We start from the raw sequence: 15,670 nt of genomic DNA, 5'->3' as shown, positions 1-15,670 counted from the left end.
GAAAGGTTTAGTACCCTTACCCCAGTGGAGGACAACTCTGAAAGATGTTCACAACTCCAGAGTTCCTCATGAGGTTGACTGAGGTCTTTGTTGGGACTGAATTACTGCTCAGCTTTTCCTTTTACCCAATCCTATTTTCATCCTCTCTCTTGCACAGGTGTTGACTCCAAGAACACTCCTTAGTAAACATCCTTCATAGTAATCTTTGTTTTAGAGTCTGCTTCCTGGGGAACATAACTACATCACTCCCAAATTCAATCAATCACGAAGACCTGTTGATTTTAGCTACTGAGTGTTCCTTGAATTTGTCTGCTTGTACATCCACTGACATTACGCTATCCTTGCACTATTCTCCTACCCTCCGCCTTATAGCCAGAGTGATATGCTCATAATACAAGTCTGATTATGCCACTCTTCTGACCTTTGCTTTTGGGATTGACAAAACCTTTTAACAGTATCTACAAAGCCCACATGGTTTGACTCCTACTGACAACTCTATCCATCTTATTTCAAGTCACTGTCATTCTTGTTCTTTCCACTGTGGGCTCATTGGTCTTTCTTTAGCTCCCCTTCTCTTTTTTTTTCTTTGCTATAGGTTCTCCAGTTACATGGCTTTTGTGTATGCTCTCTAGAAGTTTTGCCTTTCCTTCTTTATCTAATTAACTCTTACTCGTCAGTCTGATCGCAGCTCAAGCAACAATTCCTTAGGAATGTGTTTCTGTTTTGTTTTGTTTTGTTTCTTTTTTGAGACAGAGTCTCACTCTGTTGCCTGGGCTAGAGTCAGTGGTGTCATAGTAGCTCACTGCAACCTCAAATTGCTGGGCTCAGGTCATCCTCCTACCTCAGCCTCCAGACTAGCTGGGACTGCAGGTGCATACAACTGCACCTGGCTAATTTTTTTTCTTCCTATTTTTAGTAGAGATGGGGTCTTGCTCTTGCTGAGGCTGGTCTTGAACTCCTGAGCTCAAGTGATCCTCCCACCTCAGTCTCCCAGAGTGCTAGGATTACAGGTGTGAGTCACCATGCCTGGGCCCTCAGGGATGTTTCCCCTGGTTTTCTCTCCTGGGATAGGCAGAATTATAAGATGACCCCCAGTGACTCTCACCTTTGTATAATTTTCTCTCAAGTGTGAGTGGACCTGTGAATATAATGAGATACTACTCCCATGATTATGTTCTATGGCAAAAGGGATTTTGCTGGTGGAATTAATGTTATTAATTCAGTTAACTTCAAGATAGATTATCTGACTAGTCTTTACCAAATTACAAGTTTTCTTTGGCTGGCAGCAAAAGAGGAAATCAGAGAAATTGGAAGAATAAGTATTCAACACACTGTTGATGGCTTGAAGGCAGAGGGGACAATGTGGCAAGGGTGCTGGTGGCTGTTGCTGGCTTGAGAATGGACAAGGGCACAGCACAAGTACCCAAGAGTACCCTCTCACTGACAGCAGTCCCCAGCTGACACCCAGCAAAAGAACAGGGACTTCAGTCCTCCCCCAAGTCTCTGTAAGAGAATTCAGTCTGGCTGACACTTTGCTTCAACCTTGTGATAGCCTGAGCAGAGAATCCAGCCATACTGTGTAGACAGACTTCTGATCAACAGATCCGAGAGCTAATAAATGTTTTAAGCCACTAAATTCATGGTAATTTGTTACACAGCTATAGAAAAATAATACAGCTCCCATCTCAGGAGGCAGTGAGTGCAGACCTTGCAAGCCATACAAGGAAGAAGTGATAGCATTGGAAATTTGTTAAGATTTAGAAAGCTTTGCAAAGATTGCATCGGCAACTAGTATGGAGAGCAACTTAAAAGGTGGGACCAATTTGGAGTCCATGAGAGTAATTCAAATGAGAGATGATAGTGGCTTTAACTAAAGTTATGTAGGTGGTGGAGAAGTTGAATTCAAGAGCTATTTAGGAGGTAGAGAGACAGAATTGAGAGATTGTTTGCATATGAAGAGTGAGAGAGGAAGATGAGATAAAAATGAATAAGGTTTCTGGTAACTGGACAGAAACTGATGATCACCTACTATGCTCCAGGCACATTACCTTTAATTACAGTTAACCCTCATAAAGAGCTATAAATTTAGGCCCAACATTATTGATTACCATGTTAGATGAAAAAAACTGTAGCTTGGAGAGAGTTTAAGTAACTTCTTAAAGCCACAAAGCTACTAGGTGAAACAGCCAGAATTCAAAGTTAGGGATTTTGGAAATTAGAATTTAGGTGTTCATACTATGCTGCTTCCCAGAATAAGCAGAAGTCTTACTAAATTTCTCTGATCACCTTATTTCTCACATTTTGCATGCTATTTTTTTCAAATTTCCTTGACTCATAAAATCTCTAATTTCATTTCCCACCCTGATACACACACACATACACACACAGCATCCTTCACTCTCAGTTAACCTAGACTCCAACTTCATAGAGAAAATAGTAACTAGCAGAGAGCAACTCCCACCAGCAAATCTGTTCTGTTTTGGACATGTTAAGTTTCAGATGCCTATTAGATATCTAAGTAGAAATTCCTGTAGGAAGCTGAATATGCAGATTGTATAAGAAGTAATGCAAACCACAGAATTAGTGAGAGTGTATAGAATTAGAAGAAATATAGGACCAGGTCAGACTTGGAGAAGGCCATTATCTAAAGCCTAGGTAAAGAAAGACCAGCCTGCAAAAGAGACCAAGAAAGAGCAGAGAGAAAGGAAGAAAACAAGGGAGCAAAGCATCATAAAATTTAAAGTAGAACACACCTGTAATCCTTACATTCTGGGAGGCCAAGGTGGGAGGATTGCTTGAGCTCAGGAGTTTGAAACCAGCCTGAGTAAGAGTAAGATCCTGTCTCTACTAAAAATAGAAAAAGTTACCTGGGTGTCATAGTTTGCACCTGTAGTCCAAGCTACTTGGGAGGCTTAGGCAAGAGAATTGCCTGAACCCAGGAGTTTGAGGTTGCAGTGAGCTATAATGATGCCACTGCACTCTAACGGGGGATACAGAGGGGGACTCTGTCACAAAAAAAAAAAAAAAAATTTAAAGTAGAAGAGATTCAAGAAGAAAGTGTCAAACTCATTCAAATGCTGCTCCTGGATAAGAAAAATGAGGACTGAGAAATGTGCTCTGAATTTAGCGACCTGGAGACCCTTGGCAACCTTAGAAAGAGCCATTTTGGTGAGGTTGTTGAGGCACTTCTGTACACAGGTGGGTGTACTGAAAACTCAGTATGACAGGAGGAAGTGGAGTGAATGACTTCAGGCAAGTCTTTAAGAAGTGTAGGTATTAAGGAAAGGAAAGAGGATAGCACTAGAGGAGGGTGTGGAATGATTTTTTTTTTTTAGGATGGAAAAACTAGATCTTTATTTTTTGCAGATGGAATTACTCCAATATATAGAAAAGACTAAAGATATAGGATAGAGACAGAGTGGCTAATTAATAATGCAAGGTTCCTGAGAAGGCAGGGAAGTATTATGTTATATGGTAACAGGGATATGGGAATCAAGAGCAGACGTGGAGGGTCCTAGCTTTCGATGGAAGTAAAGACTAAACCGTGAGAAGAAATTAGAAGAGAATGATTATAGATGAAAATAAGTTATGGACAACTGGATAACAGCTATACTTCCTAGACTGTTTTTGTAGTTAAGTACAAAAACTGCTTGATGACTAGAACAGTGGCTGTAGGTGGAAGTGATATGTGCAGCTTCCAGATCAAAATCTTCAAACAGGGAAGTAGACCTTCTCTTCCTCATTGCCTCTTCCTGCAGCTCAATGTGGGTGTGAGAGTGAGCCACATTTGATCATGCAGTGAAGGTAACAGACTAGGGATGGCAGAGTGACAAGACAAAAGGAGTCTGGGTCTCCTATATACTGTTAAGCCATTTTACTATCCCTGGTACTGCTGCATGAAAAAGAAAGAAACTACAATCATGAGTCCCTGTGATTTTTTCTCTATTGTCATAGCAACGTACTCTCCATCTTAAGATAGTAGATTTGGTGGGAAACTGCTGTCTAATAGTTTTTATTTTCTCTCTAAAGTTGAAGATCTGGTTATCAGTGAGTGGTGTGTGTGTGTGTCTGTGTGTGTCTGTGTGTGTGTATGGGATTGAAATTATAGGAGTTAAGATGGTTTAAGAAAACTATATATAATGGGAGAAGGAAAGTGGATACTAGAGGAATGTAGTAAGATAATAGGAAAGTATTAAGGGCCCGCTTAAGGGTTGAAGACCATGAATTTCTAGTGTTATCAATTTCTCCAGCAGAGCTCAGCTGGTTGGATGCAAGCATGGAGAATGTTGATGGTTCAGTTCATCTAAAGATGGGATTTTACCAGGTAGGTGGGATGGAAAAATAAAGGGATCACGGTGAAATAATGGGCCATGAATTCTCAGCTGGTCATGGAGAAGAGAGAACTATAGCTTAAAGTGACAAAGCCTAATGTGAGTAATAGGTAGGCACCGGAAGATTGGCAGTTGTTGGCAATGGGGAAGGGAAGAGGGTAGCATAATGAATGTGTATGAACTTCAAGAAGCTGGACTCTACTGAGAGTCAAGAAGAAGCATCGGTGAGTAAAGGACCCCAATTCTGGTACAGGCTTGCGAGAGGATGAGAAACCATCCCTTTCTGCAGAGGAGGTACCATCCTTAGGAGACTGCTATTTTGGTTAACAAAGGAGTTGGGAGATTGTTCAAAGAAGTTGAGGATATAAGAGTCTGCTGATCTTGGAAAAGGAGTTAAAGAGAACAAAACTCCTCTGAGAAGTTTTCCTTAACCCCTCAAGTCTGGTTAGGTGTCTCTCCTGTGTGCTTCTGTAATATCCTCTACTTCTCATGGTAATTCTTACAGTTACACGCCTTATAATTGTCCTTTTGCTTTTCTGGCTCCTGCCCTGCGACTGTATTTGGAGATAGGGCCTTTAAAGAGGCAATTAAGGTTAAATAAGGTTATAAGAGTGGGGCCCTAATTGGATAGGACCGGTGTCCATATAAGAAGAGGAAGGGACACCAGAGATCTCCCCCTTCCCCGGCTGCTGCCATGCACGGAGGAAAGGCCACGTGAGGATACAATGAGAAGGCAGCTGTCTGCAAGCCAGGAAGAGAGCCCTCCCTAGAAACTGAATCTGCTGGTACTTTGATCTGGGAATTCCAGCCTCCAGAACTGTGAGAAAATAAATTTCTATTGTTTAAGCCACCCAGCCTGTGATATTTTGTTATGGCAGCCTAAACTGACTAATACATGCTCCATTCTCCAACAGTTTCTCAAATTACTCTCCACACTACTCTCATTACTTATTTTCTATCTTTTCTTTATTCTCACACCCAGACACTGGCTCCAGCTGGATGGTCATACTTGGCTTCAGGAACCTTGAATTGCTTACAGTTTCTTTGTGTATGCTGTATTGTTCACCTTTGCACCTTGCTCATATTCTCCCCTCCAACTAAATGCAGATGGGTGATGGGAGGTGAGGCCCAGGAGTTGGTGTGTATAGACTGATTTCAAGAAGATGGTTTGTAAAGAGGAAAAAACCTAAGTAATAGCTACAGTGAAGAAGAGGAGGGATGTCATGAGCAGAGGAGAGAGGGGGAGAGGATGAAAATACAGTAGCAAACGGGGTAGAAGCTCATTTCTCAAAATCAGCAAATTCCATCTATGTCAGCAATAAGCCAGCCTTTGGAGAGAATGGGATTACTCAGGGCCAGGAAATAGGGAGGCTTTAGATCAGAGGAAGGAGGGAACTGCAAAGTCCATATGGGCAGCCCAAGGAGAGAGACCTGGACCCTTGGAAACCTAAGAGGGCAAGAGGTCCTGAAGTAGGGCTAGGCTCAGTCCTGAGGGAAGCTGCTTTTTTAACTCAGGCCTTGACCTGCCAAGGTTATTCCTTCTTTGTTTTTGTTTTTGTTTTTGTTTTTGTTTTGTTTTGTTTTGAGGGGGATTCTGGACCACCTAGTTTAACTCTGGTAGCTAGAACAATTTACCTCCCCCTTTGGGGAGTCTCAATCACCCATGCCACTGCCCCATTAGCCTAAGTGTGGGCACATGATCCTTCTTTCAATATCCTGTATCACAATTGAGATAAGAGGGGAACGTTTAAATAACACTTCAGTAAATATTCAGGGGAAACAATCAAAGAGAGCAGAATATAGTGCCTAATGCACAGCCAGATAGCCTGCTTTATAAGGTAGCTTGCAGGTCCACAAAATATCAGTGCTTTACCCAGGAAACCCAATATTCATAGACATAGTAGCATGAGGGTCATGTTACAGGCTCTGCCTCCAGGACCCTGGCTCTGATGCCCACACTTGAAGCTGGGATCCAGTGCTAGGAAAGAAACCAGCCATAGTTTGGTCCTTGGGGTGCTCAGCTTGCCCTTTTCCCCATTTGCTCAAACCCTCCCTCTGTATCTGATTAGGCTGCCTTCTCTCCACATCTTTCAAGGCCTTTTTTCTGCATTTTTGTGATATGCAGATATGCTTCTGTACTGAGCTCTTGCCCACGTGTTCCCTGCCCACACAGGAGGCCCTTCTCTTGGGATAATTAAACAGAAGGAGCTGGCTGAGAAGGCAGAGGAGCTGGAGTCAGAGCTGGCAGGGAATGTTGGGCAGAGAAAAGAAACCAGAGCAAGGACTTGCCTTCTAGGTTCCTGGAGCTTACGCTGGGGGAGAGCAGAGGCATACACCCAGGGCTGGCTCTGGCTGGATGGTCATGCTTCAGACATAGGCCCTCACAGGTGGGCCATGAGGGGCCTGGATCTCCCAGGTCAGGTCCTTACTTGAAGGTTAAAAAAGCCAAGGGAAGATCATTCAGAGAGAGGGCTTTAGTGGACACGTTCAAGTTAGTAGCCTCTGGGGCCCTGTGGGACCTGCTGCTGAAGGGAAAGGCTGAGGATAACAGGCCAAGGCACCAAAACTGGAATGGCAACCACAGACACAGAGAGGGCCCCTGGGCCTCTGGGTCCGGGCGTTCTGGAGGTGAAAAGCACAAGGAATTTTCAATCTGTGTGGAGGGCAGTCCTGAATGTTCCCAGTCATTCAGTGGTGCTGCCTGCAACAGGGCTGCTAATTGGGCATGACCTCCTCAGTAATGTCTCTCAGCATCACCACTGATGTATTTTAGTCCTTGTGAAAAAATCCGAACAAGAGTTTTCACAGACCAGTTGAGATCACGATTCCCCAACATTGTTTCCTGTCCCCGTGATCGCGTTTCTCCCAGCTTATCCAGGCGATGCAATCCTGAGCCCTGGGAGGGAGCTGGAAGGAGGGGAGGGAAGGAGTGTCTTGCGCTCTCTGCTGGCCAAGACCTTGCATTGCTGGCACAATCTGGAGGCCCAGCCAGAGGCCTGAGACAGGCCGAGCAGGACAGCCTCTGCCCCAGGGCTCTGAAAGACACAACAGCTAGCTGCCAGCAGGACCGGAGAAATAGTCATAGCTGCTATTCATTATTAAGAAATTGCTATCTTCCAGGCACTGGTAGGCAGTTTACATTAATTATCTTATTTATATTTTAAGTCTTCAGCATTTCTTTCAACAACCCTGAAAGATTTTGTAGAGAAGAGTCTGAGAGTCCGCCAGCTGGGGTGCAATGTTTCAGAACTAAAACTCAACTCTGATTAGCTCCAAATACAGGCCCTTTCCCATCTGTTGTACTTTACAGCCAGCCTAACACTTGCCCTGACGTGAGCTAGGCTGTGATCCCAGCTCTGACCCAGCTTGCTCATCCATCTCTGATCTTCACCTCCAGCCAAACGTCAGCTTCAGCCTCAAACTGGAATCAACCCACACTACCTCCTGCTCCTGGCTCCTAGTGTTGCACGAGATCTCTCCTTGGGTTGAACGGCCCTACTCCCTAGCAATCTGATTTCCTCCCAAGCTTGATACTTTATTTCCATCTGTCTTCTGGGGCTAGCAGCCAAACCCTAAGAAAGAAAAGGGTGGGGTGGGGTGGGCCAAAGAAGCTGCCGTGGGGGAGTAGCGAACTGGGAATACTGAGCATGGTGTACATTCCAGGGTCCTGCACCAAGGAGAGAAATGGGTGAGGCCCTAGGGCCTGTGGGAGGAAGGAGAGCTAAGCCAGAAGCATCTGGGCTCTCAGCAGAGAGCCCTTGGAACAGCTTTGAAAACGCTGTAGAAGTCTAGCAGTGGCTCCCAAACCCCTGCCCTCCTCTCACTGCTGTGTGGGTGCAGACTCTGGGGCTGGAATTAGCAACTCTTCTCCAGAGCAGTGGGCAGTGCCTCGTCTTTGCCTGCAGGCAGCCTTGCCAGCGATTCACAAGCTTTGCCTAACAACTGGCTCCTTCTCCCCCAGTTACCACAGTTACTGCTCATGATGGTCATTCTCAAGAAAGGAAGGAGCTGGCCTGGCCTTAGCCTCAAGTTGATGTAGCTCCTTTCCTTATCTCCCTAAAAGAAACAATATGACAGACTTGGGTTTCATTCCATGTGACTTAGGAGCCTTGTGATATTGGGCAAGTTATCTAATTCCAGAGCCTCGGTTTCAAAATGGGCCAATAATGGCATCTTTCTCATATAATTGTAAGGACTAATTGAGACAATGCACTTAGCCCAGGCTCTGGCACAAAGTATTAATAATTTCTCAATACATCAAATCTATTATTTTTAGTTGCTATGGGGGCTTCGGTTTCCTGATCTGGAAAAATGAGCATAACAATAATTTAACTTTCTTAACCTTGTTACAAGAACCAAATGAAATAATGTATGTGTAGCAGAGTGTTATGAATGATTGTATAATTGTGTGTAGACTATTGGACATTCCCTTGATTCTCTAAATCAGACAATTCTCACCTAAGCTTTTCAACAACTACTTTATGGGAGATTTAGTATTAGTTGTGTTTTGTGGCTTTCTTCCCACTCTATCTCCCCCAACTTAGAGTCTTGCAAAAGTCTCTGGGGTTTTTTATGTTGGACAGACATCTGGGGCCAGGCCTCTGACCTTCAGACCATAATGGTGATGCTGGTGTATTCCTTGTTCAAGACTGCCCACCCCTAGAGGCACTGCTCTGAGGCTCTAGTCCTGCAGGAGCCATTTCCGCATCTAGAATATGCTATGTAGTCAGTTATCCCCCTACTTGTGCCCTAGACCAGGATTCTATAGAGTAGCAGGGATCACCTGTTCTAAGAGATCCTTCACTGGGACAGGATGTAGTGTTGTGTCAACGAAAAGCTTATTCTCAGCTCCCTAAATCCACCAGATACCACCAAAATGGCCTTCACAACATATCACTCATTCTAATTCATTGTGATTTGAGGGAAGAGATGGTAGAAAACCTCTTGAGAAATTGACACACATCTTCCTCCAATATTTGGTCGCTATCTGGTTCAACTCTCTTTCTTTGGTTAGCAAATATATATTGGGTACCTACTATGTGCCAGGCACAGTTTTGGCCCTGGGGACACAGAGATGAACAAGACAGATCAAGAGCCAGCCTTATGAATCTTATATTTTATGAGGAAGATGTTACAAAATAACTATATATTTTAAAATGATTTAAAGTGCCCTGGCCCTTATAATCTCTCCTGAGGGTAGAAACTCTTCGCTCAGTTATACCTATAAGTTAAATCCTGGGTACATTTAAAAATACCACTTGGCAGAGCTCAGATCTGAAGACTGGCTAGGCCCTGAAGGAGCTAAAATGGTGACCCTGGGTGAATCTGATTCAGAGAGGACATCAGATTCCTCCCCACGGACTGTACAACATCTTCCCTGCCCCAAACATGCAGCCTCCTTCCAAGTACACCAAAGTTACTCTAAACCTCCTGACACACACTCATTTCTAATTGTCCCTGACCATGGTATTCCACTCCACCTACTCTCTATTCTCCCCCCTATATTTTGAAATACCATGCAAAGAAGGAAGGCTGGATTTCTTTCTACCAGCACCAAAACCAGCTCCAACAACTGGTATAGTGGGACAGGGACAGGCAAGTGGTCCTGGGCACTATTCTTTCCTTGGAATCAGCTCTGAATGCAGGGAAGTACAGCCACAGGCTCCAGGGCTGGGCCAAGGGAGAAAAAAGAAGCCAAGGTATCTGTTCTGGCTCACTAAACTAGATCAAGTCCCTCAGAGATCACAAAGTTGAGAACATACACTCTGGTGTGGGATGCAATGGCCAGCGTGAATATGTATATATATTACACTTGCAGCAGTGTGATGCAAAAAGCCTGCTTTGCCTTGGCTAGTATTGATTCTCTACTTTTTGGGAACCCCAACCTCTTTGAATCTAACCCACTAACTACTAAACAGACCCCTCACCTCTGTGACTCAGAATTCAGACAGAATTCATCCTGGCCCACCATTGGATTTGCCTTTTATTTCCAGCCCCATAAATGCTTAGAGAGGAGGAAAATATTTTATTGAAGTGCAATGTTCATGGTACACTTATGAATCACCTGTATGGGGGTCATTCAAAGGACATCTTGGACCTAGAGGGCTCAGAGTGTGTTTTCACAAGTGTGTGCACACCTGTGGAGAGCACCTATGTGTCTATTGGTGTATGGCTATCAGCATATGTGTGTTTAGGAGGAGCATGGCTGAATGTGTGTATAGATTATATGAATGTAAGACATATCTGTGCTTGTGAGAAAGCATGTACACTTCCTGAATGGAAACTCCGGAGCATTTTAGATGGAATGCACAGTTTTGGGACCAGCATTTGTACGTGCAACTGTGTGTGTGTATACTGGTAAGTGGAGGATGAATATGTGCTATACTCCTACACCTCGAGCTGGGCATCTATAGACCAATATGCTCCCATCTCTGTGACCTAGAAGACAGGATGGAAGAATTTCTGCAGGCAGGCTTTCCTACGTATCTGGATTTACTCAGAGGTGGAAGTCCTGGGGATAAGGATGCAGTCACTCTGGACCTGGGGGTCCCCCCTGGCCGGCCCTGCCTTCCGCATCCTTGGAAGTTCCCTCCCCAGCTTCTCCCTCGTCATCGGCCTCAGCCAGGTCCTCGGGCATCGGCCACTCTCGAGTCTGCCACTCTAGCCGTTCGACACGGTAAGCGATCTTAAGTGCGCTGGACTCCAGCTCAGCCAGGAGGCGAGCGAACTTGGTCTGTAGATCATCAAGCTGCTGGTCTAGGCCTCGCAGCCGGGACTCAGTGGCCTCCTGTAGGGCGATCTCAGCTGCCTCAGCATTCACGTCCAGCTTGTTCATTTTGAGCAGGATCTCACGTCCCTTCTCCTCCATGACGACCTGGGCTTGTGGATACTCACTCAGCACCTCCCGCAGGTCCTCTTTGCTCAGGCAGAACAGGTCTGAATAACCTAGGCTCTTGATGTTGGCGGTGCGGCGGTTCCCAGACATGTTCCCTGTGGCCCATGGGCAGATGGGAGGATAGTTAGCAAGGGGCAGGGTGGTGACATTTCACTCCTGAACCAGGACCCCCAACTCCATATTTGTGATTTTGAACCTCTTTTTCTGTCTTATGAATTCTTTCATTCAGTAATGTACTGGGGACCAGGCCCTGTGCTGGGTGGGTATCATTGACCTGCCTCAAAGAATTCACAGTCTAGAGGAGATAGGAGTGTAATAGAATAGTTACATAACAGTATGGCTGTTACACTGTAGATGTATGCATCAGGTTATTGTGGGAAAATAGGCAAAGAGCCCCTACCAAGCTGTAAGGCAGGGAATTTAGGGAAGCCTGGAGGAAGGGATGCCTGAACAGAGTTGAAAGTAACTAGGGGAGGACGGGGAGCATGGGGGAGGGACTCTAGCCAGAGAGAGGAGAATGAGCAGAGGGAAAAAGGTAGAAAAGAGTCAGGTGCATGCAGGAAACAGTAAGCAGTTCAGAGTGGCTGAAATGCAGGGGGTGGGGAGAATGGGGAGAGGAGAGAGTTAGGTTACACTGGTGAGGAGCGGGTGGGAAGACAGGATAGGCTGAATGGTACAAAGTCTCAGAGCTAGAAGGGCCTTAGAAAAGGGAAGGGGAGCTACCATTTCTTAAACACTTGCCATGTGCCAGGCACTGTACTGGATGTCTCACCCATATAGCTCATTTACTCTCACAAATAAATAACTCTGGGTTTTCAATGTCATCTTCATTAGGTGGGTGAGAAAATTGAGATCTAAATAGGGAAATGACTTGTCCAAAGTCAAGCAGACAGTAGCCAACCACATACAGGATGTGGAGCTTGAGGGGGTTGTTGGGGGGCAGATGTGAGACCTTCAGAACTACTCGAGGTTGGAACCCTCAGGTTCAGAGAGCTAGTCTAGAGCACGTCTAGCCCTAGTCAGTGACAGTGCACTCAACCCCTTTCCAGGCTTCTCCCTCTCCCATGGCCCAGTTTCCTTACCTGTGATTAGGCATAACAACTCCTGCTGCACAGGGCTAGGAAGAGGAAAAAATGAGCCAGTGTAGAGTAACTGGCCTGGCCCAGAGTTGATGGTCAGTAAATGGGAATTTCTTCTCTTCTACCTTTCCAATTGGCTGTGAGAGAGTTGTTCTTTCTACTAGTTCCAATTGTGTGTACCTGTGTAACCCTGGGCAAATTACCTCTGTGAGTTTGATTTCCTTATCTTTAAGAAAACAGGAATGAGAATAGTATCTATTTTATACAGGTGCTGTGAGAATTTAATGAGTTGATACATGTGAAGCACTTAGAACAGGGCATATAGTAAACATGTAATAAATATTAGCTATTATTATTATCTCTGTCACTTTCCACTGGTCTGTTGGTGCCTTTGGTCAATACCCACAGAGCATGTCTACTCTGTCTTCCAAGACCCAGCCTGCTCACTGACCTTGGCCCAGCTTCCTCTCAGGGAATAGATCTTCCATGTCCTGCTTCTCTCCTGAGCCATTTAGTGACTCAGGTAAGGGCCAGGTTTCCTTACTCTGTAGGCCCTGAAGTACCATCTGGTCCCAGCACTGGGTTCTGCTGTCCCTCTCCTTCTCCCCAGCCCTGTCCTGGGAACAAATGCTGAGGGGCGCACCTTTGATGTTGATGATGCTGATCTCCCCAAAGTAGAGTCCTGCACCAAGCACAGCATACTGTGTGACGCCATCATCTGCCACCACAGCCAGTTGACCCTCGCGGATGATGTACATCTCTCGGCCAATGTCCCCCTTGCGGCATACATATTCGCCTGGTGAGTAGGTCTGGGGCTGCAGCTTCAGCACCAGCTCCTCCAGCAGGCTGGCCTCACAGTTCTGGAAGATCTGCACCCGGCTCAGAGTAGACAGGTGTACAGATACGGCCACCTCAGCTCGCAGCCGCTCGGGCAAGTGCTGTAAGATGGCTACCTCGTTGGTCATCTTCTTGTTGATGTGCAGGTGCTGGTACCTGAGGGTAAGTGCAGTGTCATTTCCTTACCAGCCCCCCACATGCCTGCCTCCACCCCCTTCCACTAGGGCTCAGCTCAGCTTCAGCCAAGAGTCCAACCATACTGAGATCTCACAGAGGGCATGGAAGTTCCTGACAGTTGGTTAATCTCCTTTCCTAGTCATAGAGATGTTTTGACTTCTTCTACCTCACCCAGGGTATGGAAGCCTCCATCACTTGACAAGGAATAAGCTATCCTTGACCTCCTGTCAGACTCTACCCGACCTACCAATCTGTGATGTCTTGTACCACCCCCACTGATAGCTACTTCTGTCACCAAGCCCCCATCCTCTCTAGAGACTCTCTGCTCTGGTTCTCCAACTTTGTGACACTTCCTTTTGTTCAGTCCAGAGTATAGATTATCATCACACCCAGTTAACCATCTTGTGGTTGGCCCTCTCCTGGGGGGGTGGTATTGCTCTTCTCCCACTCCCTCCAGAGCCTTCCAAGCCCTCCCACGCAATGGCAGTTCCCACTCCCTGGTCTCTGTTATCCTTCCTTGTGCATGAGCTCCTCTCCCTATCCATCTCTTACCCACCCCTCCCCCAAGTCCCGACTCCCTTCGTTGAGGACATTCCTTTTCAAGTCCCACCAGTGAATGCCACATTTTGACTGCCTTGCCCAGCCCACAAGCAATGCGAACCCAGTCACCTTCCTCAGGTTCTACCGCCTACCCTGTCCCTGTCCTGGTCTCGAACCCGGCCTTCTCACCAGTCAATAACTCGCCGCTCCAGCCGGCGGTTGATGTGATGCAGCTTCATGTACTTTTTCACCAGCGCGTGATCTGGGTAGAAAGCCGCATCTGCAGTGTTCATGTTGTAGATGACAGAGCTCATGCTACCCATGATGGTGGCGAAACCCATGACAGCCAGCAGGAAGTTGCCCACCATGAAGAGGTACTCCTCCTCCCGGGCCGGCATTGGCGTGTCGCCCACCGTGGTCAGGATCAGTGTGGAGAAGTAAAAGCTGTAGAGGTACTGGCGCTGCAGGCGCTCAAAGCCAGGCTGCACGGGGTCCGGGTACACCCACACGTCACGCCCGAAGCCTAGGTACTGGGACAGCGCAAAGTACAGGCAGCTGTTCCAATGGATGACGACAAAAATGTAAAGCATCAGCTTGGCAATGCGAAAGGCGTTCGGGTAAGCTGTGCGGGTCTCTGTGCGGTCAAAGGCCTCGAAGAGGCGGGGTGCACGGAGAAAGCGGTTCAGCCTCAGCGTGGGTGTGTGCGGGCCCAGCCGCACGTAGGCCACGTCCGTGGGCACCAGGGAAGCCAGGTCCAACAAGAAGCTCCAGGTGCGAACATACCGTCGCGAGATCCTACCCTTGTCCACCACCAGGATGCCCTGGTCTAAGAATCCTGGGAGAAAAGGGAGGGAGGCACGGGCTGGGGTCAACAGTCGGTGAGGGTGGGCAGGCCAGAGTAGGACAGGGAGGTGGTCACAGTTACAGGGTGAAGGCTCCAAGGTTTCTGGGGTGAGCATGGAGATGTCAAGCACAGAGGCGCGTGAAAGTGCTATCAGGGAGGGCGGCTCTTGTTTGTTACTAAGAGGCTTTCTTTGGAAAGGGAACATGGAGCAAAGGGTCAATCCTAGGAGCTCACTGACCTGTGTGGAAGCGCACGACGATGTCCAGTAGGTACAGCAAGTCACTCGTGTAGTCCAGCACCAACCAAGCCACCAGATAACCATGCTGCAAGTCGGGAAAGCAGGCTCTGCAGGGCAGGGGTAGAAACTACTGGCTTAAGGGCATGCTCTGTGGGTGAGGCGGTGTCCCCAGGCCCCTCAGTACTCTACCTTGGGCCCTCGCATGGGCACCGCCCCTTCTTAGAGCCCCGCCCAAGGGCCCTCCCCTCTCCTCCGCCTCACTCTTTAGCCCTCTTGTCGCCTTAAGGCCCCTCCCTTAGCGCCCCAGCCAAACCTGCACACGACAATGATGAGGTTATACATTACTGGGAAGACCATCGTGTTCAGCCACCAGTAGTAGTAATCCCCAGATGGGTCCAGGACAGGTATCGACTTCCTGTGAGTAAGAAGGGAGGTCTTGGTTTATTTATTCACCAGGCATTCCATGCTGTGGTGACTGAAGGCACCAAGAGTAATGAGGCTCTGTGGAGTGAGGTGGACAGATCAAAGCTAGGGGACCAGGACTTCTCACCTGGCCTTTGATGGAGCAGGGGGACTGGACTCTGTTGTCTTCACTTTGCTGTCCTGGCTCATGGTTCTGTGGCCTGGTGCTGGGATGTGAGATATCCAGGGCCTCTCTGCCTATAGGTGGCTTTGGGAGGTGGGGGCTGGTGCCTAACAGCCTGGAAGAGCTGCCCTTGGGTTCCAGCT

The 15,670-nt window shown here is 47.0% G+C and overlaps 1 protein-coding gene across 1 annotated transcript; it reads right to left on the bottom strand.

The window, feature by feature from the left end:
- Positions 1–10,790: 10,790 nt before the first annotated feature.
- CNGA4 (cyclic nucleotide gated channel subunit alpha 4) lies at positions 10,791–15,670 on the bottom strand. Its single transcript, XM_069469442.1, has 6 exons — positions 15,492–15,670; positions 15,255–15,356; positions 14,942–15,048; positions 14,049–14,694; positions 12,949–13,298; positions 10,791–11,321 (listed from the first exon to the last, which is right to left on the bottom strand). Exons 1-6 carry the CDS (start codon positions 15,551–15,553, stop codon positions 10,861–10,863), a joined length of 1,728 nt encoding a protein of 575 aa, XP_069325543.1. The 5' UTR covers positions 15,554–15,670; the 3' UTR covers positions 10,791–10,860.

Source organism: Eulemur rufifrons, chromosome 6 (assembly GCF_041146395.1).
Source record: "Eulemur rufifrons isolate Redbay chromosome 6, OSU_ERuf_1, whole genome shotgun sequence".
Taxonomy (NCBI): Eukaryota; Metazoa; Chordata; class Mammalia; order Primates; family Lemuridae; genus Eulemur; species Eulemur rufifrons.
Note: the sequence above shows the minus strand (reverse complement) of the source record. Positions and strands in the feature narration are given on the sequence as shown.

Coding starts and splice junctions, on each gene's coding strand:
- CNGA4 (XM_069469442.1), bottom strand. CDS start 15,553: ATGAGCCAGGACAGCAAAGTGAAGACAACAGAGTCCAGTCCCCCTGCT. Junction 15,357..15,491: donor CCTGCTCCATCAAAGGCCAG/GTGAGAAGTCCT, acceptor TCTTACTCACAG/GAAGTCGATACCTGTCCTGG. Junction 15,049..15,254: donor CTCATCATTGTCGTGTGCAG/GTTTGGCTGGGG, acceptor CCTGCCCTGCAG/AGCCTGCTTTCCCGACTTGC.